Here is a 23,211-nt window from a genome sequence, read left to right as displayed (position 1 = left end):
AGGTTGCAAAAGTGGTAAAGAACCTGACTACCACTGCAGGAGACATAAGAGATACGGGTTCGATCCTTGGGTTCGATCCCGGAGGAGGGCACAGCAACCTACTCCAGTACGCTTGCCTGGAGAATCTCATGGACAGAGGAGCCTGGAGGGTTACAACCCATAGGGTTGCAAAGAGTTGGAACAAGCGAAACGGCTTAGCATGCTCGCATTCATATGTAAAATAGAACTAGTAAGGGCCTACTGTGTAGCACTGGGAACTCTACTCAGTACTCTGCAATGACCTCTACGCGAAAAGAATCTAAAAGATATATGTGAACGGATTCACTTTGTTGTACACCTGAAACACTGTAAATAACTGTACTGAAATAAAAATTGGAAAAAAAAAAAACTCAGGATATTCATGAGGCATTCATGAGGTGTCTCCTTGTTTTTAATCATGAGTACCAACTCCTGGTGGCTTTTCAAAGCTAGTGGAAAACAGCTGGAATCCTGGGTTTAAAAGAACTCCAACAGTCCAGCACACAGGGACTGAAAGACAGTAATCCATTCAAGGGATGTATGTTTACTTTATTTATTAAACTTTTTAAAAGTTTATTTATTTTCAACTGAAGGATAATTGCTTTACAGAATTTTGTAGTTTTCTGTCAAACATCAACAAGAATCAACCATAGGTGCACCCATGTCCACTCCCTCTCGAACCTCGCTCCTATCTCCCTCCCCATCCCACCCTTCCAGATCGTCACAGAGCCCCTGTTTGAGTTCCCTGAGTCATACAGCAAATTCCCACTGGCGATCCATTTTACACATAGTATTGTAAGTTTCTGTATTACTCTATCCATGGGATGTATGTTTATTGAATGGACAGCAGACCACACAGGGTCAGAGGGAAGCCAGATCAAGCAGCTTTTCCACCAAGGATAAAATGACTAGTGGAAGAAGCTCTTGTTTTCCTGAGGAGCACATACATGGCACAGTCACCAAACCTGAAGACAGAGAGCCTGGGTTGGGTGGACAGGCTGCGGTATGGAAGCTGTGAGGATGCTATGGCCTGTGCGCATCCGAGGCTGATGTGGCCCCATGGCTCTCCTCTGTGGTTCCCAAGACAAACCAGGTCATCAAGATGTCTCTCTCACCTGTGAGGACTCGGAAGGGCCGGAGCTGACCTGGACGGGGTTCAGAACTGTAGGGATCCCGGGAATAGGCCTCTGGGTCGGGAAAGTTGGGGCGGGGTGGATGAGCGGAGGGCTGTGTCCAAAGGCTGAGCCTAAGCTCTGTTGTCGGCTTAGGATCTGCTGATGCATGTGGAGGGACACGGGCGCCGAAGGGTAGGTGAAGCTCAGGGCAGGGCTGCAGGTGGGAAATAGAGGGAAAACCATCATTCGCATGGGATGCAGAGACCAGCTCACCTCTATATCTAGTTTTTCCTCCCCAGGTTGCATCAGGGCTGCGTGTTCAAATTAAAAAGTGAAAACGATGATTGACCAACATCTCAAAACTTCCTAGAGAAAGGTGATGGCTTAGAGGGGACATATGTGGGCATGTGCACAGATACGCAGACCTAAGATTCCGCACAACGGAAGCAAAAGGCATCAGCTCAATAACGCTATTTATTGCAATAACAAACTTTATATAACAAAGAGAATGGGTGACTACATGCTTTATAGGACTTTTATCGGCTCCTCATCCTGTAAGTCCCCACGCAGGGAGCAATTCTTTTCATCTCGGCTCACCCTGCACACTTTCATATGTCTCCAGATCTTATTACAAGAGGAAAGAAAATCAATTGGTTAAATGTGTTTTGAACACCATGCTTGTCATATCACTCATTTGTTTGTAAAGATGGAAAGCTTGGTTCATCCAGAATGCCACCTAAAGAATTTCCATCAGTGCCGTCTGGTTACAGAAGCTGATGGATTAACCTCTCCCAGCTGAAATCGGTGATCAATGAGCTTCAATGGAGCAATATTCCAATGGGAAAGCATCGCTCCCTCTTCCAGCTAAAGAGCACTCAATGTCTATTAACGTCCATTATACATGCTAATGCCTGTCACCACTTCATTATGCCCGAGTATTTCCCAGGCTACCGGAAGTTCTGAGGAAGCCCCACGATGACCTAAAGATTTCTGGACAAGTGGGCAGTGCCAGATTGTTTTCTGCACCAGCATAGTTTAGGAATCCAGTCCTCTTAAGAGAATGAAGTGCTCTTGAGGAATTTGCTGATGACTTTAAAAAAAAAGCACCAAACACTGTAATTGCATTCGTGAAAATTTCTTCCTTTAAAAAAAAATACTCTGGGAAAATATATACATACGTAGATCTTTTCTCCATCCTACTGTGTAAGATCCAGAAAGAGTCAAGGTTTCTTGCAAAGTCAAAGGTACAATTCATGAAAATTTTCCAATCTGGTGGGTTAATTACTATTGCCGTTGAGCGCATTAACTGAGAATATAATAATTACAATAACAAAATTCAAACCATTTCAACAACTTTAAGTAATAATGCTGAAGATATACTCACTTCATTAATGTGACTCCACATTTTGCCCATTTGACTACAATCCATAAAAAGCAATTTCAATGGGATTACATTACTATTATTCCTACAGAGAACCTTGCATTACAATAGCTTGCCCATTTAAGACTGAATATCATTAAGAATACCCTAGGAGAATTTCACGGGGCTTGGAGGAACCCTCCTTTCATTCTGTATTGTGTTTCTTTAATAAAGGAGAGCAGAAACCTGGTGAAAACAGTCATTGTTCACAGTAAGTTGGGGAGAAATCAGTAATAATATTTCGCTTTTGCAGCGCTATAGTTTCTGCCAGTATTTCCGAAAGCAACCATGAATGATTACAGCAAGACTTAGCGAAGGTAGCTGTGCGGATGATTGATAGGGCATTAATCAAAAGATGCATATCTGCCTCAGAATTTGTTCACAAGCTTTCTTCTAATAGCTGATTTCATGTTCACTGAGCTCTATGCCAGTCTGTCCAATTTATTTTTTGGTGTACAAGCCATTCATCAAAAAACACAATGATTTAACTCTCCCATCCCCCCCCCTTTCTTTTGGTGAATGGGTATTCCTAAGTGTAACTACCTCATTCTGTTCATTAAAAAAACAAAGAAAAACTAAAAGATCCCATTACCTATGTATTTACAATGTGATATGGACTCTACCCAAAACTCCATGCACCTCTTCTGAGTTTCAGGAACCTGAATGATCAGGTAGGCTTAGTAAGGGGGCCCCTTGGGTCATGTACACCTCTAATTCTGGGGGGCCCAATATTGGGAAGCTCAAAAAAGTTAGGACCCAATTAATAATCAAGACTGTTAGAGGTAGTCTTTCCTGCCTTTCACAAGGCAGGAAATGCCCTCAGTTGTGTATATAATGCAATTTACAACTGTTAATAGCCAGATAGGATAGGTCCATTTGTACTTTTAAAAAGCTGTAGAAGAAAAAAGGCAGGGCCAGCATTGGTGCTGCAGCGCCCTGTCCCCAGGAGCGAAATCTCTGACCTCAGCAGATGTAGGAAGGGCTGCAAGACCTTTCAACCCATGTGGGTTTTGTCCCTTTTGGGGCTGCATTTTCACTGTTCAAACCACAGGACAGGAATAAACACTGGCCAAAATCCATGTCAACTCTTAGATTCCAAGGGATATAAGAACATACAGAAGGGGACAGCGAATTTTATTTTTTTGAAATTTTAAATTTATTTTATCTTTTGGCAGTACTTAGAGGCATGTGGGATCTTAGTTCTCAGACCAAGGATCAAAACTGTGCCCCCTGCATTGGAAGCGTGGAGTCTTCACCACTGGACTGCCAGAGACGTCCTGGACCACCAAATTTTAGTGGTCCCTACTTATTCATGAGGAGCCAGCAACAGATACGCTCATTCCTCTGTGTGCAAAGACCTGGGCGATAGCAGACATAGGTAGAGACCTCGCGTCACCTGACAAGAGCAGGCACTGCTGTCAGCTCCTGGGAGGAAGGCTACTTGCTCAGGATTACAAAGCCTGTTTAGGATTTGATGGCAGAAGTAGATGTTTTTGGCCTTGTAACCACGTCAGTGAATGAATTCAAGAGCCAAGTCGCCTCTTGGTTTTAGAACAGCCTGTGAGGTAGTCCTTGCAGTTGTATAAAGAAGAAACAGAGGATGGGGGATGACTGGGTACTGCATGTAATGTCAAGTAGAACAAAAAACATCACCATCCTCCCAAGAGCATGGAAAGAACCTCTGAGGACTTTCCACCAGTGGGAGGGGGCAGGGGACAGGGGCCACCACCCCCTGTTCTCTGATGCCAAGTGAACCGTCATCCTAAGCTCTGTATCCCAGTACTCCCGTGTCCTTCCAGAGGTCAGCATGGCTGCTTGCATTTGGTCACTCAGACCCCAGCTTAAATGCCACCTCCTCAGACACAGAGGCCCCCTGAGGCTGAGGCCCATCTAAGCCAGCCCCCTCCACAGTTCCTCATGGCATCATGTACTCCTGTTTGACAGCTGCGTTTTCACTGCAGGACAAGGCTCTCTTTTTCTCCCTCCCTCCAAATGTTAGGTTCGGGGGAGCTGGGCCCTGGCCTGTCTTGTTCTTCACTAACCCCTGGTGCCCGGAACACTGCCAGGAACAGGGCAGCCCCTCAAGATGAGTCAATGAGTGACAGAACCACTCTCCCAAGGTATGAGTTGCCGTTGCAACACATCACCACAAGTTTAGCTGTTTTAAAACAAAATACACTGGCTCTCTTGAGAAATACAAGATGCAATCAAGATTGCTGGAAGAAATATCAACCACCTCAGATATGCAGATGATACCACACTAATGGCAGGAAGTGAAGAGGAACTAAAGAGCCTCTTGATGAGGGTGAAAAAGGAGAGTGAAAAAGCTGGATTAACATTCAACACTGAAAAAACTAAGATCATGGCAACTGGTCCCATCACTTCATGGCAAATAAATGGGGAAAAAGTGGAAAGAGTCACACATTTTCTTTTGTTGGGCTCCAAAATAACTGTGGACAGTGACTCCAGCCATGATTAAAAGACACTTGCTCCTTGGAAGGAAAGCTATGACAAACTTAGACAGGATATTAAAAAGCAGAGACATCACTTTGCCAACAAAGGTTTGTATAGTCAAAGTCATGGTTTTTCCAGTAGTCATGTATGGATGTGAGAGTTGGACCATAAGGAAGGCTGAGCGCCAAAGAATTGATGCTTTTGAATTGTGGTGCAGAGAAGACTCTTGAGAGTGCCTTGGACTGCAAGGAGATCAAACCAATCAATCCTAAAAGAAATCAACCCTGAATATTCATTGGAAGGACTGATGCTGAAGCTGAAGCTCCAATACTTTGGTCACCTGATGTGAAGAGCCAACTCACTGGAAAGGATCCTAATGCTGGGAAAGACTGAAGGAAAAAGGAGAAAAGAGCGGCAGAAGATGTGATGATTAGATAGCATTACCGACTCAATGGATATGAAGCTAAGAAAACTCTGGGAGACAGTGAAAGACAGGGGAGCCTGGCGTGCTGCAGTCCATGGGGTCACAAAGAGTCAGTCAGACACGACTTAGTGACCGAACAACAACAATGCCCTGTTATAGCTCCAAAGGTCAGAATCCTCGAATGGTTGGGCAGTACTGCATTCCTCTGGAGTCTCTGTGCACCAGGCCTCTTCCTGCTTCTAGAGACTGCGTGCATCCTCAGCTCCTGGCCCCGCCTCACTCCAACCTCCTGTGACTCCCTCTAACTCTGACACCATCCTGCCTCTCTCTTATAAGGACCCCTGTGGTTATATTGGGCCACCTACATGGTACAGAATCATCTCCTCTTCCTAAAATCTTTAACTGAATCACAGCCACATAATTCCTTTTGCTGTGTAAGAAAATACACTTACAGATTCCAGGCAGTAAGATGTGGCATTTATGGAGGGCCATTATTCTGCCCATCCCTCTCAGAACAGTTACTTCAAAGAAAAGCAATTTGACAACATTTATCAAACAGTGCAAAGCTAGTAACTAGATCTGTGTGTCTCTGTAGAACTTCAGTAGCTGAGGACATGCTGCTGATTACAGAGGTTGAAATTGTTTTTGAAAAGTAAAGTTCAGTGATAAACGAATCTGTCTGCAATGCAGGAAATGCACTGGAAACCCAGGTTAGATTTTTGGGTTGGGAGGATCCCCTGGAAGAGGAAATGGCAACCCACTCCAGTATTCTTGAAAATCCCACGGAGAGAGGATCTTAGCAGGCTACAGTTCATGGGGTCGCAAAAGAGGTGGACACAACATACCGACTAAATAACGACAACAAATTCTATTTTTAGAAACCCTGAAAATAAATCTTCCTAAAGAGCTCATACTTTGTTCCATAATTTCCTAGAAATATGAAGTACTTACACTGTTGAAATGTTTTATACATTGCTCTGTCAACTTATTTCAAGAAGGACACAGTCTTTGGTCCACCTGAGCTGCTGCTGCTAAGTTGCTTCAGTCGTATCCGACTCTGTGCAACCCCATAGACCGCAGCCCACCAGGCTCTCCCGTCCCTGGGATTCTCCAGGCAAGAACACTGGAGTGGGTTGCCATTTCCTTCTCCAATGCATGAAAGTGAAAAGTGAAAGTGAAGTTGCCCAGTTGTGTCTGACTCTTCTCGACCCCATGGACTGCAGCCTACCAGGCTCCTCCATCCACCTGAGCTATATGACCCCAAAGCCTTCACATTTCTGCTCACCCTGCTCTTTCCAATGGATCAGTTGAAGAGCAATTAAGTTTATGTTCTGAATTTTAAATTTTCTTCACTCAACATATGATAAGTGTAATTTAAAAATTTATAATAGCATTCACTTCTTTTCTAAATGACTACATGAAAGATGGGATAAGTAAAAACACATAAACATTTTTATAAGAATGTGACTTACAACTGTTAATTTATATTCAGTCAATAAGATCTGTAGAAAGTGTCAGATGGCCTAAATCCTCCCAAGCAATGCCCTAACATAGTCACAGTCCTTCTGGGATAACAACCCACAATCAAGTGTTATGGAGGAAAAGAAAGTGTCAAGGTCATAAAGTCTGAGGAGTACAGCCCTGGGATCCCCTGGAATTGTTAATATGTGAATGTGAGTTTCAAAAGTCCCACCCCAGGTATGGTTTGTGGCAATATTTGCAGGAGCTTCCAGAGAGACACTCTGAGAAACACTTTCTAGGACAACAATTAGAATATTCTGTAATAACCTTTATGGGAAAAAGAATCTGAAAACAAATGAATATGTATATATGTATAACTGAATCACTATACTGCACACCTGTAACTAACACTCATTATAAATCAACTATACTCCAGCAAAATTTTAAAAAAATTAGAAAAGGAAAAAAAAAAGTTAGAATAAATTAATTAATGTTAATTTGCCCTGTAGTTTTCTCAAGAGAAGGAATTGAGAAAAATGTGAATTTTTGATCCCTTATCATAGTGTGTGTGGTGTCTTCATCCATCAAACATAATTTCTACCCATCAAAACTGATAAGGGTTCTGGAAGATTTTTTTTTATAATACCTGAGAGGAAGCATGCATGCCACTGTAGGCAGTGACTCAGGGACAGAATTCTAAATCACAGTAACTACTGACTCAGTTTCCCTTTAAGTCTTTGCTCTGAGCTGAGCTAAAACTTCAGTTCTTTTAACTGAACCAAAAGAACTAACCAACTGAACTAAAAGTTTTAACTCTGCTCTGAATTAAAAGCGATCAGTAAATTATTGTCTCAGTGGGAACCACTATTTTCCAAATATTTAACATTAAAATTCCCAAAGTCTGAATCGTTAGGAAAGTTTTGATGCATTTATTCTCCATCACAAATCAGAAGTAATGTTTTGTCAATATTCTTTCACAAAGTGGAGTCATATTTTGCAAACTGGGTCTCCTCTTACTATTGCAGTAAATAGCCCAGAAATCTCTCCCTTATCTGGAACTCTTCTGCCTCAGAGTTTCAACAACTGTGGCCAATCTGGCTGAAATCTGGGGTGTAAGTAGAAAGAAAGGATGTTAAGCAACTGATAAATATTAATGTACATAACTGAATAACTGAATCAGTTTGCTGTACAGCAGTAACTGACACAATGATGTAAATCAACTATACTTCAATTTTAAACATTTTTAATAAATACCATAAAATCCACTCCCTTACTCACTAATTCAATAAGTTTTAGCTGAGTACTTTTCACAGACCCCTTTTATATATCCAAAGAATAAAATAATTTTTTGTAACTGGAAAGTTACATATTAATTATAATTGATATATATAACTTTGAAATCCATACACATGCTTGACTTTCACAAAAAATATTTTTCTTTTAACACCAAGGAAGTGATGTGAGTCAACCTTTGTACAGAACTCCTCTAATCTATCTGTAAATTGATAATAAATCATAGAAATGATATATCAGTGGGAGACACTAAAAGTTCATATTGTAGAAGATCAATCGTTAAGATGTATTCAACCCTACTATACATACAGGTATTTCAAAGTCATTAATATTCAAGTCAAATATATTAAAACCAGTTAAAATAGCATGCAAGTTTAGGACTGACATGTACATATTTCTATATTTAAAACAAATAAACAACAAGGACCTACTGTAAAATAAATAAGTAAATAAATAATTTTTAAAATTATAATAATAAAATAGCATATGAGACAAATCCATAATGTATTTTAGAAACACTTCAGGAACTCTACATATAGTGGAGGATGAAAAAATTAAGATCATGGCATCCAGTCCCATCACTTCAGGGCAAATAGATGGGGAAACAATGGAAACAATGACAGACTCTATTTGGGGGGGTTCCAAAATCACTGCAGATGGTGACTGCAGCCATGAAATTAAAAGACAGTTACTCCTTGGAAGGAAAGTTATGACCAACCTAGACAGCATATTACAAAGCAAAGACGTAATTTGCAGACAAAGGTCTGTCTAGTCAAAGCTATGGTTTTTCCAGTAGTCATGTATGTATGTGAGAGCTGGACTATAAAGAAAGCTGAGCGCCGAAGAATTGATGTTTTTGAACTGTGGTGTTAGAGAAGACTCTTGAGAGGCCCTTGGACTGCAAGGAGATCAAATCCGTCAATCCTAAAGGAAATCAGTCCAGAATGTTCATTGGAAGGACTGATGCTGAAGCTGAAGCTCTAATAATATGGCCACCTGATACGAAGAACTGACTAACTGAAAAAGACCCTGATGCTGGAAAAGATTGAAGGCGGGAGGAGAAGGGGACGACGGAGGATGAGATGGTTGGATAGCATCAGTAACTCTATGGACATGAGTTTGAGCAAGCTCCAGGAGTTGGTGATGGACAGGGAAGTCTGGCATGCTGCAGTCCATAGGGTTGCAAAGAGCCAGACAAGACTGAGTGACTGAACTGAACTGAAGAGGATAGGGATGGGCTGGATAAATTAATAATAGTACAATGAATAAAGCTGAATGGCTCCGATGGTAAAGAATCTGCCTGCAATGCAGGAAACCCAGGTTCAATCTCTGGGTCAAGACAATCCCCTGGAGAAGGGAATGGCAACCCACTCCAGTATTCTTGCCAGGAGAATTCCATGGGCAGAGGATCCTGGTGGGCTACAGTCCATGGGGTCACAAAGAGTGGGACATGACTGAGTGATTAACACACACTAGGGGATGTGTCCTGCTGTAGTCTTTTATACTAGGAGAGTAAATAGAGCTGATTACAATATTGAAAAGACCTGTTTCTAAGTAAAAGTGAATTTTAAAGACTTGGAACTATAAGAAAGATGGCAAGAGGTTGGATCACCCAGCCATGTCATGCTTACAGGTCAAAGTTTCTATCTTATTGTTTAATGACTTGAGTCCACATGGCATCTACCCTAAAAAAAACACATAAGCTTTCCTTAGAGCTGCATGGAACATCTCCTTCCATTGAGTCTCCATACCACAGGTCCTCTGTGTGAATGTGGGGTCAGGGTGTAGGGGGTTGCCCGGGACAGAGTGATTAATACTCCATGCATTTTATCTACATTGGCTTCAATAGAAAGGCTCATCATCAGTTTCCAGATTCATCTCTAGAACCCCTCCCTGACCTGGAGAACTCAGCTTGGAGCTGGGCTGGCCTGAGGTTGATGTGAGAACCACTGCGGAGTCCTGACGCAGGTGGTCACAGGAAAGCCCGAGTCACAAAGGCACCCTCTCTTACCCAAAGTGAGGAGGAATGAAGAATATGCAGCAGCTATAGATTATTAGGAAATATTTTTAAAGTAAAATCAATGCTAGCAACCTATAAACACATTTTTGCAACTGCCCTAATTTGGTCAGTTCTGTTCAGATATGAATTTTTAAAAGATACTTAGAAGAAACTCATGTGATGCTTTTATAATGCATTTCTTCAGGTTGGGCACTGGGATTAGGAAACTTCATGCTGCAGTCTAAACGTCCACTGACAGAGGAATGGATAAAGATGTGGTATATATACACAATGGAATATTCCTCAGCCATAAAAGAATGAAACAATGCTGTTTGCGGCAACATGGATGGATTCACATAGACAATCGTGCCAAGTGAAGTAAGGCAGATAGAGAAAGACAAATATCACATGATATCTTTTAAATGTGGAATCTAAAAACACACAAATGAACTTATTTACAAAAAAAGAAACAGAATCATAGACAAAGAAAACAAAGTAATGGTTACCAAAGGGGATAGCAAGGCTGAAAGGAATAAACTAGAAGGCTTGGGATTAATATATGCATACTACTATATATAAAATGGATAAACAATAAGTACTTAATATATAGCACAGTGACCTATACTCAATATCTTATAATAATCCATAATGGAAAAATATATGAAAAAGAATACATATGCACACACATGCATCTATATAACTGAATGAGTTTGCTGTATACTTGAAAGTAACATGGTAAATTAACTTCATTTACCATGAAGTTAACGGTAAATGGTCACGAAGAGTCAGACATAACTGCACACAAGCACAACAACAACAACCCAAATTATGTAACTGGCCAGTCATGCAGACACAGTTAGAAAAACATCATCCATTTTTTAAAAGCATCACCAGACATGATTATATTCCTATTATAAATAGCACTTCCTACCAATCCCTTTAGTCATGTGTCCCACTGGAGGATTTTTAAGAGAAAGAAGGGAAACAGAAAAGGAGATCCACAGTTAGACCTGGCAGGTATGGCCAAGTAAGTAGCTAAGTGCCTTGGATCCAGTTCACAAACCTCCCTGAGCTCCCTGGTCTCTAAAACAACACACCCTCGCTGGGGCCCGAAGCCTTCCTACAGGCCTTGGATCAGCAGTCCACACTGTACACCACCTGGTCCTGCCCACCTCCAACCTTGTGCTTTGCCTCATCTGCTACCTGGGCTGCTGGTAGTCTCCAAACATCCTAACTTCGTATCTGACTGGAAGCCTTTCCCTTCCATGAGTTCCATGAGGACAGGAATCATGTCTCTCATTCATCTATGCAGCCCTGATGCCCAGCACAGTGACCAGCACACAGCTGAAACTGCAGTAAAATATTTGGGGGATAAGTGAGTAGTAGATTAAATGAAGTACTACCTAAAACCAATGGTCACATCTGGGAATAAATGAAAAGTATCCTTTTTAGCCAGAATTTATTATTTCCACTGATTCTGGGGGAAAACAAGGTTGTCTCATAATTTTTAGAAGATGCAATCAGAGTTTTAAGGACTTTGGTTATTTGGCTCTGGATTCATTCTTCTATTCTTCAGTGTTTCCCACCCAAGTCATTTCGAGCTGTTTCTCAGACACAAATTAGTTGACTCATAGCAGGTAACAAAGCAGTATCAAGCTGCTGTGAAAGTTGAACTGGTTCCTACTCTGCTCAGGAAACGGCACTGGACCTGCCAACTGCACCCTTACTCCAGGGGCCTCCAGCAGGGCTGATGCTTCCGTTCTCTGGTCACCAGGCAGAGCTGGTCAGTACTGGCCACAGAAAACACACCCTCATTTGTGAGGCTGCACTTGTGGGCACTCAACTCTCATTTTCACCGAGATGTCTGTCCTAGCTGAGCCAGACCTGAAACTGCTAAGGATATGAAGACATCTTCATTTTTGCCATTAAACCCAAAGTGAGAAAGCTGTAACTGGTGGGTTAGAAATGAATGGATTACTCACTTCTTCATTTCATTTAGGTTTCCTAGAAAATGGAAGATGAGAGTCAGTCGAAACAATCTTTCCTCTATTTCTAGGGGAAGGTATTAGCAGAGGTCAAACTATTTCTAATTTAACACTATTAACTGGATAAAAATTGGCCTTCCCCATACAGAAGATACAGACTGCATTGGATAAATGTGACTCATCAAGTCTTGGATGGCATTTCTCAGGGTGATGGTGAATTTAAAACTTTCTGAGACAGTATTTCACAATATCCTTTCCAAGTGCATAGAGTTATTCTTTTAAATGATTGTCTTAGTTATGGTACAAAAAATACTTGTGATGTACATTTGGACAATATGTCTTAATAAGTCAGATATAATCAGGAACCATTTCTTAACATGTAGATGGGTTTTTATGATTAAATATGTGGTCTATATGGAATTTTTATGGCAGTCTAAATTATTAAGTAAATACATCAACATAAGAATCAAATGGGCTTCCCAGGTGGCACCACTGTAAAGAAACTGCCTGCCAATCCAGGAGACATAAGAGACTTGAGTTTGATCCCTGAGTGGGGAAGATCCCCTGGAGAAGGGCAAGGCAACCCACGCCAGTATTCTTGCCTGGAGAATCCCATGGACCGAGGAGCATGGTAGGCTACAGTCCATAGGGTCGCAAAGAGTCAGACACAACTAAAGCGACTTAGCAGGCACACATGCAAGAACCATATACAAACTGAAGATGAACATTTGCTTTTGTAGCCCTTTATTTTGTATTCATCCCTCTGCATTTCTATATATCTATCAACTTATGGATACATTACTATTCATACAGACTATAACCTTCTGACAACAAAAATCATTCATCCACCACACAGAAAGTTCCTTTTAATAAGGAGGGTGATTAGAATTCTAACGGCTCATTAAAGAGCTCCTTCATTCACTCACTCCAGAAATATGTGTGGAGTGCTGTCAAGGTGACAGGGCACAGATGGAATGGTGTGGGGAGTGTGGCCGTGAACAAGGCATCACAGTCCTGGACCTTCTGGCCTTTGTGTCTTGGTGGAGGGAGACATATGGCAAAGTACCAGATGAGCAAGTCAGCAGGGGATTTTAAACAGAGGTCCATGCTATTATCAGCCTCTTGGAGAAGAGCGCTGGAACTGGAACATGCATGTGAAGGACACTTGTTAGAAAACTGAACATGTGTCTTCACACATTGAAAAATATCTTTAGAAACTGAACTGACACCATTACTATATGCACTGTCCACATGAGAAGGAGGTTATGATTAGAAAACATGCACAAGTCAAATGTAAAAGTCAAATGTGTCTGGTGCAAATTAAAAAGCAAATGAGTGGACGGCTGGGCCTCTCACAAAGACCCTCTGTGCTTATGCGTAAAACAAGAGTAACACTATGCTTTCCAAAACTGCCATGAGATGAAATCAGTGAGAGCATCTCACACCAACCACGCCCCTGGGTACAAAGCAGAGATGAGATGAATGCTAAATTCACCCTCGCTTCTGCATCTTTCCCTTCTGAGAAAGTTACCCTGTGTACATTTCTTCATGCAGCTTCCTTCCCTGTCATCCACCAGTCCTCCCACTTACTGAGGAGTCCTCCAATCAGTCTTCAGATTTCGCAAAGTGAAACTTGGAACAGGGCTAGCGAAGCACTAAGGTTATTCCAGCTCAAAGCCTGGCAGGTGGTGCCGATCGTAATTCTTCTAATAAATGTATTGTTATGGCAAGGCGACCTCATCTTGGGCTATCTGTATTACTTTATACGCATCCAAAGCTATGCCTTATCCTAACACACAGTGGCTGTGTACTGAAGAACGAGAGGTCAGGCTGCAAGAGTGAAGAGGGACTGGCAAGGAGCCGAGGCAAGGGTGACCTGAGAGCCTGATGGCCCTAGCCATTTGACTGGAAACAGGTCTCTTGGGGACTGAATTAGGGTCTCTGCTTCCAGCTTCAATGAGAATAATCAGGTCTGTTGTAGCCCCTTGGTGGCAGGGGAAAACAACCATTCCAAGTCAGGATACTGGCAGTTTCTTAAGGACTGATACTAAATTATCTGGAGAAGGGGAGGAGATTAAGAAGCTGGTGAAGATGCGGGGTACAAATTAAAGACAGCATCACGACCATCTGGCACCATTTTCTAATCTAAATCCTTCAGAGGCCTTATAAAGTCACAGTAGCTGGACAGAGAGCACAAGAGAAGAAAAACAAAGACGAAATGAAAACTCAAATGAAGAAATAAATATCATTCCTGTGAATTTCACTGTGTGCCCCATTTCCACCACTTTGATGCTATGAGTTCTAGGCAAGTCACATAATAACGATATGATTTCAGCAGACTGAGATATGGTCAGTAGCAATCTATGATCCCAGAGAAATTTGCCAGGAGTGCAGAGCAGCCGGGCCATGGTTGGAGATGGGCACACTCCTCAGAGCCAAACTGGGGTGATTACAGCATAGCATGGCCAGGCCCTGGTGGCTCATCTGGATGGATCATCAAGGCCAGTTCTCCTGAGGTTCTGCCCTTAGACAGCAGTCTACATCCAGGTACTGACCATCCGCACCAGCTTTAATAAAAGTTACCCCTTTCCTCTATAGCGGGAATCTTGTCTGTAGTTTACAAATGTGAAGACGGAACTTCCGAGCCAATAGGCGAGTATGGTTTGCACAGCTGATGGCAAAGCTGGAATCTGACTACAGTTCTGCCTGACTTTAAAGCGTATCTTAAGACCACATCAGCTAATACTGAAACTACCCCAGGACCCCTCTGTAGGTACCAATTGCTATCATGTTGTTGTTGTTATTCAGTCACTCAGTCAAGTCAGACTCTTTGCCACCGCATGGACTGCAGCACTTCCCTGTCAGGCTTCCCTGTCCTTCACCATTTCCCAGAGTCTGCTCAAACTCACATCCACAGAAGTCAGTGATGCTATCTAACCATCTCATCCTCTGTCTCCCCCTTCTCCTCCTGCCTTCAATCTTTCCCAGCATCAAGGTCTTTTCCAGTGAGTTGCCTCTTCACATCAGGTGACCGAAATACTGCAGCTTCAGCATCAGCATCAATCCTTCCAATGAATATTCAGGGTTGATTTTCTTTAGGATTGACTGGTTTGATCTCTGTGCTGTTCAAGAGACTCTCAGGAGTTCTCCAGCATCACAAGTCTATCATGTAAACAGTTATTTGTTCTGTTCCATGTTTCCATACTTTCTTGACAATATTAAAAGAACAGATACAGCAGAAAAATGACATCATATCAAAATGGAGATTTATAATATTTGAACGCTTGATGCTGAAGCTGAAACTCCAATACTTTGGTCACCTGATGCGAAGAACTGACTCAATGGAAAAGACCCTGACACTGGGAAAGATTGAAGGCAGGAGAAGGGGACAACAGAGGATGAGATGGTTGGATGGCATCACCGACTCAATGGACATGAGTTTCAGCAAGCTCTGGAAGCTGGTGATGAATAGGGAAGCCTGGTATGCTGCAGTCCATGGGGTGGCAAAGAGTCAGACACAACAGGAACTGAACTGAACTGAATGTGCCTGCCAAAGGAGACTGCTGATAACTGAACTAGCAAAGAATTAAAACTGTAATGGAAACTTACAGAAAAAATAATGGTATTCATCATTTCTAGTATATATTGTATGTGACTACTGCAACATTTTTCTGGACTGTTAGAGTTTTCCTAATAGTATATCCATCATGGAAGTCGCATCAATTCCTTTAGACTAAAAACCCTGCTTTTTGAAGTTTGAAAGAGATTTATTTAAAAACAGAATGACAAAAAAAAAGCCTTGGTATTCCAAAACCCAACAATCAACAGTCACTGGAAAGTTAAACACCTCCCCTAAGGCCCAGAAGTACAAAACGATGGTCTCCACAGGCTCATGGTAAGAAGGACACGATGTGCAAACCCAAGGGTGACGGAGACTCACCCCATCCACGCAGGCAGCCTACGGGGCTCCAGACCTCCCGGAAATCACCGCCAAGACTCACTACCGAAGAGTGGATGCAAAAGCCATCTGGCAAAAGTCCTGCTGTCAGGACTTCCCTGGTGGTCCAGTGGCTAAGACTCTGAACTCCCACTGCAGGAGGCACAGGTTCAATTACTGTTTGGGGAACTAAGATTGCGCACGCCACTCAATATGGTCAAAAAAATCCACCCTGATGTCCCTTTTCCTTTCTTCCTCTCAAAACACACCTTTACCCTGTGAGATAAGACTCACATCTGGTCTTTTGATTTGTGTCCTGTCTTTGCAATTGTCCCCAAACCAGGTATGAAGTCGGTTTTTCCTCTCGGGAACTATAACTAGTAAGGGGAAAAAAGATCCCCATTCTCACTGTCTCTATGGAGTGGATTTCTTCATTCCCAAAGAACTACTATTTCTTTTTAAGAGCTGCTAACTAACATCTGCAAAATAAGTCTTTTCGGCACAATAATTGGCTTTGGAACCCACTGTAGTGAAATTTAACCTGGATCCCCATCTCAGGTCAGTCCCAGTGTCCTGTATAATTCTACCTTGTAGGCAGTCAGTACCCCAAACACAGGTGCAGGCAAGCAGTGGTGTTTTATTAAAGAAATGTATCATGGATTTAAGGAAAATACATACCTGATTGCACTTGCAGATAAGTGGCCATAGGAGCCACTTGCTGAAGAGCTGCTGCGGGAATTATTGAGAATCGTGACCAAGGAGTTGGGAGATGTCCTTATCATGGTCTGAAGGTCAAAGCTATGATCGGACAGTGGCGATATGGACAGTGTACGTTTTCGGCTCGGCCGGGCTGACAGCCTAGGGCTGGGGAATCTGGTGCCTGTTATATAAACAAAACAGAATCTGATTACCTGTGGCTGGACTTGGTACCTGTTCTCTATTCCTGTTACCCCACATGCAAGAACTGGAGGATAAGAAGCCAGCCACCAGTGGTGACAAGTACCTTTCTTTTCCCGCTTGTGTTCTACTGGCTACAATTGAGGGAATTAGGGAGAAATATTTATCTTCCAGGGACTTACCTCAGGGGAGCTTTGTTTATTAATGTGCAGGCAAAATGATAAATTGCTAAACAAAAGGGAAAGACTTTTATGTGTTATCCCTCTCATTTCCACTGATTTATGAATCTGACGGCTGCTTAGATATTCTCATCATTAATTCACCACAAGCGACAAAGACAGTGGTTCCCACAGTCACATCGCACCCATCCTCCCAACTCCCAACACACATGGCTTTAAAGCAATGAGCCAAAGGGGAAAAATGAATTAAAGTATCCTAAGATAAAAAAAAAAATCCAGCTTAGTTATGCCTTCATTTCCCCATGATTTCTGTAGCTATCTGATCACGGACTATTTATGGCTTTACTGAAAAAACTGATAAATACATTATCCTAAATTAATGGTTCTCGATGGAGGGGTGGGAATAGATTTTGCCCCCAGGGGACATGTGACAACATCTGGAGATATTTGGGTTATCATAACTCAGGGGGTGCTAGAAACATGGAGAGGGTAGGGAAGCTACTGTACACCCAGGGATGTGCAGGGCAGGCCCTCATCATGAAGAATCATCTAGTCCTGGTAGTGCCAAAACGGAAGGACCCTGCCTTAAAGTCCCCATTATCTAACAGCCTAAGTCCCAAGAAACATTTAAAAGCTTGGGACTATGGTTTGTTTACCCATTCTCCAAGGGCAGGTTGGGAGAGACCCTCTAAGCATTATAATAAGATAACATGAGTCAATTTTAATTCTCTGGTTATTGGATTGATCAATTAATCAATCAATTAATTCTATGCATTTATTAGAGTTTTGAGACTTCAAGAAGGTTCCACGGATGAAGCTCTGTTCTAGAGGTTAGTAACTCACGCTGAAATGCCTGTCAACTTAATACAATGCTTGTTACACAGAGAGTGAAAAATTAAATGCCCATTTGCCTGCAATTTGGTAGATGTTAAGAGATCTAGATTTCAGAGCATAACTATAAATGTGGCCCACAAGCCCACTCCTGCCTTTTCTAAGGTCACATTTACATTACAGAGTGAGCAAACTAAGTTTAATGACTTAATGAGAATAGAATGAGAATATAATCCTACTAGGTAAGAGGCAAATCAAATATAATTACTTTTGAGAAAGAATGGAGGGTTTCTGTTTCAAAGAATGGGTACATCTGCTTACAGGGACATGGCAATTTGGGGGTACACAGAAAACGGTAGTAGAGGGTAAGACTTCTTTATAGAAAAATGTCTGGGTACCTGGTCTATAGAAAACTAATTGGGAATATTTTCTTCATCAGAGGTGAACTTTGACACAAGATAACAATCCAAAATGATTTAAGATAATTTAATGAAATGCAATAGATGACTATGAAAGACTTACAGACATTATTATAATGATAAATAGACATACTTTATAGCTAATAAAAAATAAATCATAAACTGGAACTTAGTACCATCCATGAATATAAAACTGGTAAACCAATTTGAATGACAAATGTGGTCCCTACTCAAATACTTCTTTCAGGCACATTGAAAATTGAATTTCTTCATTTAGAAGTTTCATGACCCACGTGATTTAGGCCATGTGAGTATAGAAACAGCAGTCCCACTGTGTTCACAGCTTTTATTGCCTAAACCAGCATCTTTTATTATGACATCAGCTTTACACATAAATGTTTCATATTTACTCACTATGAGAGGATAATCTCATCTAAGAAGTTTTTCAGTGAGGAAATGCATTCTACTTCCAAAGGACTTCAAGGACAAACCAGACTTCTGGTCAACTTCCATATCATCCTTGACAGTAATCATTCTCAATGAGACTCGATGATCCCTGGCAGAGTTAGAAGTAGCAGGACATTTCAGACAGAGCTGATGCCCTGATTTAAATCACTAACTAGATGAGGAGGTCATCTGATGCTATGAAACACTGGGGCCTATATCCCTTCACATCGTCCAAAGATAGAGGCCAAGGCCTTTCATGGAAGCTCGTGGTTCCCTAGGGCCTGGTTAGTCCATCTCTGTTTTCCCCTCCAAGATGGGCACTTACTTAAGTCAGCTTCCACCATATATACAGTGTGGTTTTCAGGAGCATTTAGGATTTCTCTAGGATATTCCTTATAGGGATTACTTGCTCTCCTATCTTTAAGTCACTAGAATCCCAAAAGGTGGAATTAGAGCCATAAAACAGGCTTGTTCATTCTAATGCCCAACACAGGAATACTCTAACCCGAAGCTGGCTGCAACCCTGGTAAGCCCACTGTTGGCACATTTAAAAGTCAGGTGCTTGTCCGAGCCCAGTTTACTGCTGCTTTTCTCCCAACCGATGAGTCCTGAAGATTTGTTACAGTGGAGTAGAATGACCCACTCGATCCCAGGCTGGCTCTGCTTTCACTACTGCAGAGCCAATGTAGAAATTTAACCTCATTTCGCTTCTCCCTTGAAAAAATTCTCATAGGTTTTATATTTAATACATAAGAACAGGGGACTTCTCTGGGAGTCCAGTGAACAAGACTCCACGCTCCCAATGCAAGGGGCCTGGGTTTGATCTGCTGTCAGGGAACTAGATCCCACATACTGCAACTAAGAGCCTGCATGAGGCAACTAAAGATCCTGCATGATACAACTTAAAAAAAAATGCCGCATGCCATGACACAACTAAGATTCAGCACAGCCACTTAAATAAATAAAATGATTAAAAAAAAATAAAACAGAAGAACGTTCTCTTTGTTAAGCTAAATGCTATTTCAACTACTTCAGAGAGCGGGGATATAGTACTTTTTAAATGCTTTCCAACCCTTTATTATGCTCTTCCCAATCCCCTAGCAACTAAGCAAAGAAAGTAATCAGCGTTTAGGACAGTGATTTGGGATCCCTTGTTGAAGGGAACAGCTAAACTACAAGGTGAGGATTTCAAAGCAGCTGAAAGAGAAGTGGCCCAGGTCTCTACTGATCACCCTGCTTCCTCCTAGATATAAGCCTGAGCAGTCTCATTGTTCCAACACAGATTTTCCCGCTCTGGCTTTCTGTTAATTGTTTTGTTTCTCTATTCTAATGAAAGATTCTGACAAAGAAAAAGGAGGTTTCTTTTTATGTGATGAATAATAGGATATCTAAATTCCTACTTAATGACAATCAATTTACCATATACTCTGGCAAATTAAAATGCCTTTAATTAGTTTTTACTAAGTAAAAGGGTAGCTTCATCCTTTATTTAGATAAAAACCGCCATTGCCTGACTAAACACATTCTCATCAAATAGAGAAGGTAATATGGGTTGACCTTCCAAGGAGTCTCTCTTATTTTAATTCTTTATTTGCAGATTTTTAAATAACTGATTTGCATAATAACACTCAACTTTTTTTTTTTTTTCCCAACAACCCCTAATTGAAACGTGGTCATGATGAATCTGCAATGGAAACTCTTTCTTCTACAAAGCAGAACCACAAAATCCCTGTGGAAGATGTAACATATTTCTTTCACTTTGGGTGAGGTAATGAACTCCCCAGTGGAAACCCATCCAAGCAGTGTTCCTAGGTAACCCAGCTAAGTTACTTCATGACATTAAGGGGACCAGAGCTGCAGGTTTTACACTGTGTAGACCAATCGTCTTCTGTCTATTGTAAATCTGAGAGCTGAACTGTTAACCACTGCTAGAGAGTGGACCAAGGTCCACTCATCATCACAGAAGAATCCAAACAGCCTCTAGATACAGAAGCACAAGTTAATCACTGCTACTAGAAGAAACAAACAAAACTTTAGCATATGTCCTACGCAAACTCACATTATCTTCGTATTCAAAGGGTTGCATTATGTATACCTCGGATGACACTTTGGCTTCACTTCCTGGCACCTAGTAAATGGATGTGAACCTAAAGGATAAAAACTCTTAGATATTCTGAGAAATGATAATCACAGGTTCTCATCTGTACCTCCAGTCTAGAGAAGTGGCACTAAAGACTCATCACAAGCCTTGAGGGATCCAAAAGTAAGTCATTTAAAGTGCATCCAGTGATCCCAGTTTCCCCCACTCCTAGGTACTAAGAGTAGCCCTTTCTGATGTGGAAATGATTTTTGTTTCCTATATGAGAGGTCTCAGTGAGACAGAATTTTTTAACATAAAGAAAACACAGGAGTGCACACATGACAAAGAGTAGCCCTTGTTTGCAACAACTAGAGAAAGCCTGCACAAAGCAATGAAGACGCAACGTAGCCAAAAATAAATTAAATAAATAAGACCTACAGTCGCTTAAAATAACATTTTTAAAAAAAGAAAACATAGGAGGAAAATAAGAAAAAAATAAGCCCATGAAAAACATGAAATCAAGTATAGGTCTCTTTTTTTAAGCTCATTTTTAAAGCATAAAATCTATAAAATCAAGAAATGATTGGTCATGAGCACGTTCATCTAATCAAACACATTCCCTTATTCTGCTACCAAGACAATCAGAGCCGACTAGTGTTTTTTTGAGTCTGCCAAATTATAATTGCCTGCCTCTTTCAGTTCACTGACATAAGGTGAGCTAATTGGCAAGTTTCAATGGCCAAGTCTGTGGGAATTTCCTGGCAAACCAAGCAAACCAGAGCCCCAAATACTGGCAGTGCCGCCTCCTTCTCTGCTCTGGAAAGTTAGGTGATCAACTCATCTTAGGACCTTCCTCTCCCTTTCATGCATTAGCTTGGCCATGCCCGGGGCTACAGAAGACAGCCCTGCCACTTACTATCCATGGCGTGAAGATACTCCATGTGGATGGCCCCTGCGCCGGCGGTGGCAGCAGAGGGAATGATGTCTGCATAGGGGCTGCGCTGGCCGGCTAACAGGGCCATCTGATGATAGTATTCAGCTGGGCTGACTCCGGCGTGGGGGGCTGGATGGAAGAGGAGACAAGAAAAGCATGGTTACCAGTTGGAAGAAGGTCAACAAGAAGCTTTTCTTGAGATACGCCAAAATCCATGTGTCATGCAGCCCACAGAGCCATTCCTTTCATGGTTTGTTCTAGGAAAACTTCTTTAACTCAAACTGTGCTTTTGCTGAAGTTTCCCAGATATCATTGATTAGAAAATAAAACTGAAGGAAAAGCACAGAAAAAAAATCAAGTACATGATAAAACTTTTGAGGTTAGTTTCAAGACCTCATTAAGACTGGCATATATACACTGCTGCTGCTGCTGCTTCATATAAAATAGATAACTAATGATTACCTGTGTATAGCACAGGGAACTCTATTAAGTGCTCTGTGGTGACCTAAATGGGAAGGAAATCCAAAAAAGAAGGGCTATATATATACATATAGCTGGTCCATTTTGCTGTGCAGCAGAAACTAGCACAACATTTAAAGCATCTAGATTCCAATAAACAATGATTAAATTCATATATGTGCATGTATCTGTACACTCATTCCTCTGTTTGCTCCCCAAAATAAAGGTGTCTTATATCAAATGGAAACAGTGACACACTATTTTCTTGGGCTTCAAAATCACTTGGAGAAGGAAATGGCAACCACTGCCAGTACTCTTGCCTGGAAGATCACATGGAAGGAGGAATCTGGTAGGCTATAGTCCATGGGGTCACAAAGAGTTGGACACAACTGAGTGACTTCACTTTCAAAATCACTGCAGATGGTGACTGCAGCCATGAAATTTAAAGATGCTTGCTCTTTGGAAGAAATGCTACAACCAACCTAGACAGCATATTAATAAGCAGAGACATTACTTTGCCAACAAAGGTCCTTCTAGTCAAAGCTCTAGTTTTTCCAGTAGTTATGTATGGATGTTAGAGTTGGACTATAAGGAAAGCTGAGCACCAAGGAATTGATGCTTTTGAACTGTGGTGTTGAAGAAGACTCTTGAGGGTCCCTTGGACTGCAAGGAGATCCAACCAGTCCATCCTAAAGGAAATCAGTCCTGAATATTCATTGGAAGGACTGATGCTGAAGCTGAAACTCCAATACTTTGGCCACCTGATGCGAAGAACTGACTCATTTGAAAAGACCCTGATGCTGGGAAAGATGGAAGGCAGGAGGAGAAGGGGACAACAGAGGATGAGATGATTGGATGG

The 23,211-nt window shown here is 41.7% G+C and overlaps 1 protein-coding gene across 5 annotated transcripts in view; it reads right to left on the bottom strand.

Annotated features, from left to right (window-relative positions):
- The window catches only part of GLI3 (GLI family zinc finger 3), a 321,249-nt gene that overhangs the window by 79,044 nt on the left and 218,994 nt on the right, over positions 1 to 23,211 (bottom strand). For all 5 annotated transcript variants that reach the window (XM_010829081.1, XM_010829080.1, XM_010829082.1 and 2 more), the window contains 3 exons: positions 21,876 to 22,022; positions 16,785 to 16,986; positions 1,134 to 1,347 (listed from right to left, as the gene is read on the bottom strand). In XM_010829081.1, the coding sequence (XP_010827383.1) occupies positions 1,134 to 1,347; positions 16,785 to 16,986; positions 21,876 to 22,022 (563 nt within the window). The remainder of the gene's footprint in view (positions 1 to 1,133; positions 1,348 to 16,784; positions 16,987 to 21,875; positions 22,023 to 23,211) is intronic.

The sequence above is a fragment of the Bison bison genome, unplaced genomic scaffold (assembly GCF_000754665.1).
Source record: "Bison bison bison isolate TAMUID 2011002044 unplaced genomic scaffold, Bison_UMD1.0 scf7180017864499, whole genome shotgun sequence".
Lineage (NCBI taxonomy): Eukaryota > Metazoa > Chordata > Mammalia > Artiodactyla > Bovidae > Bison > Bison bison.
The sequence above is the reverse complement of the archived record's forward strand: the minus strand, read 5'-3'. Positions and strand labels throughout refer to the sequence as shown.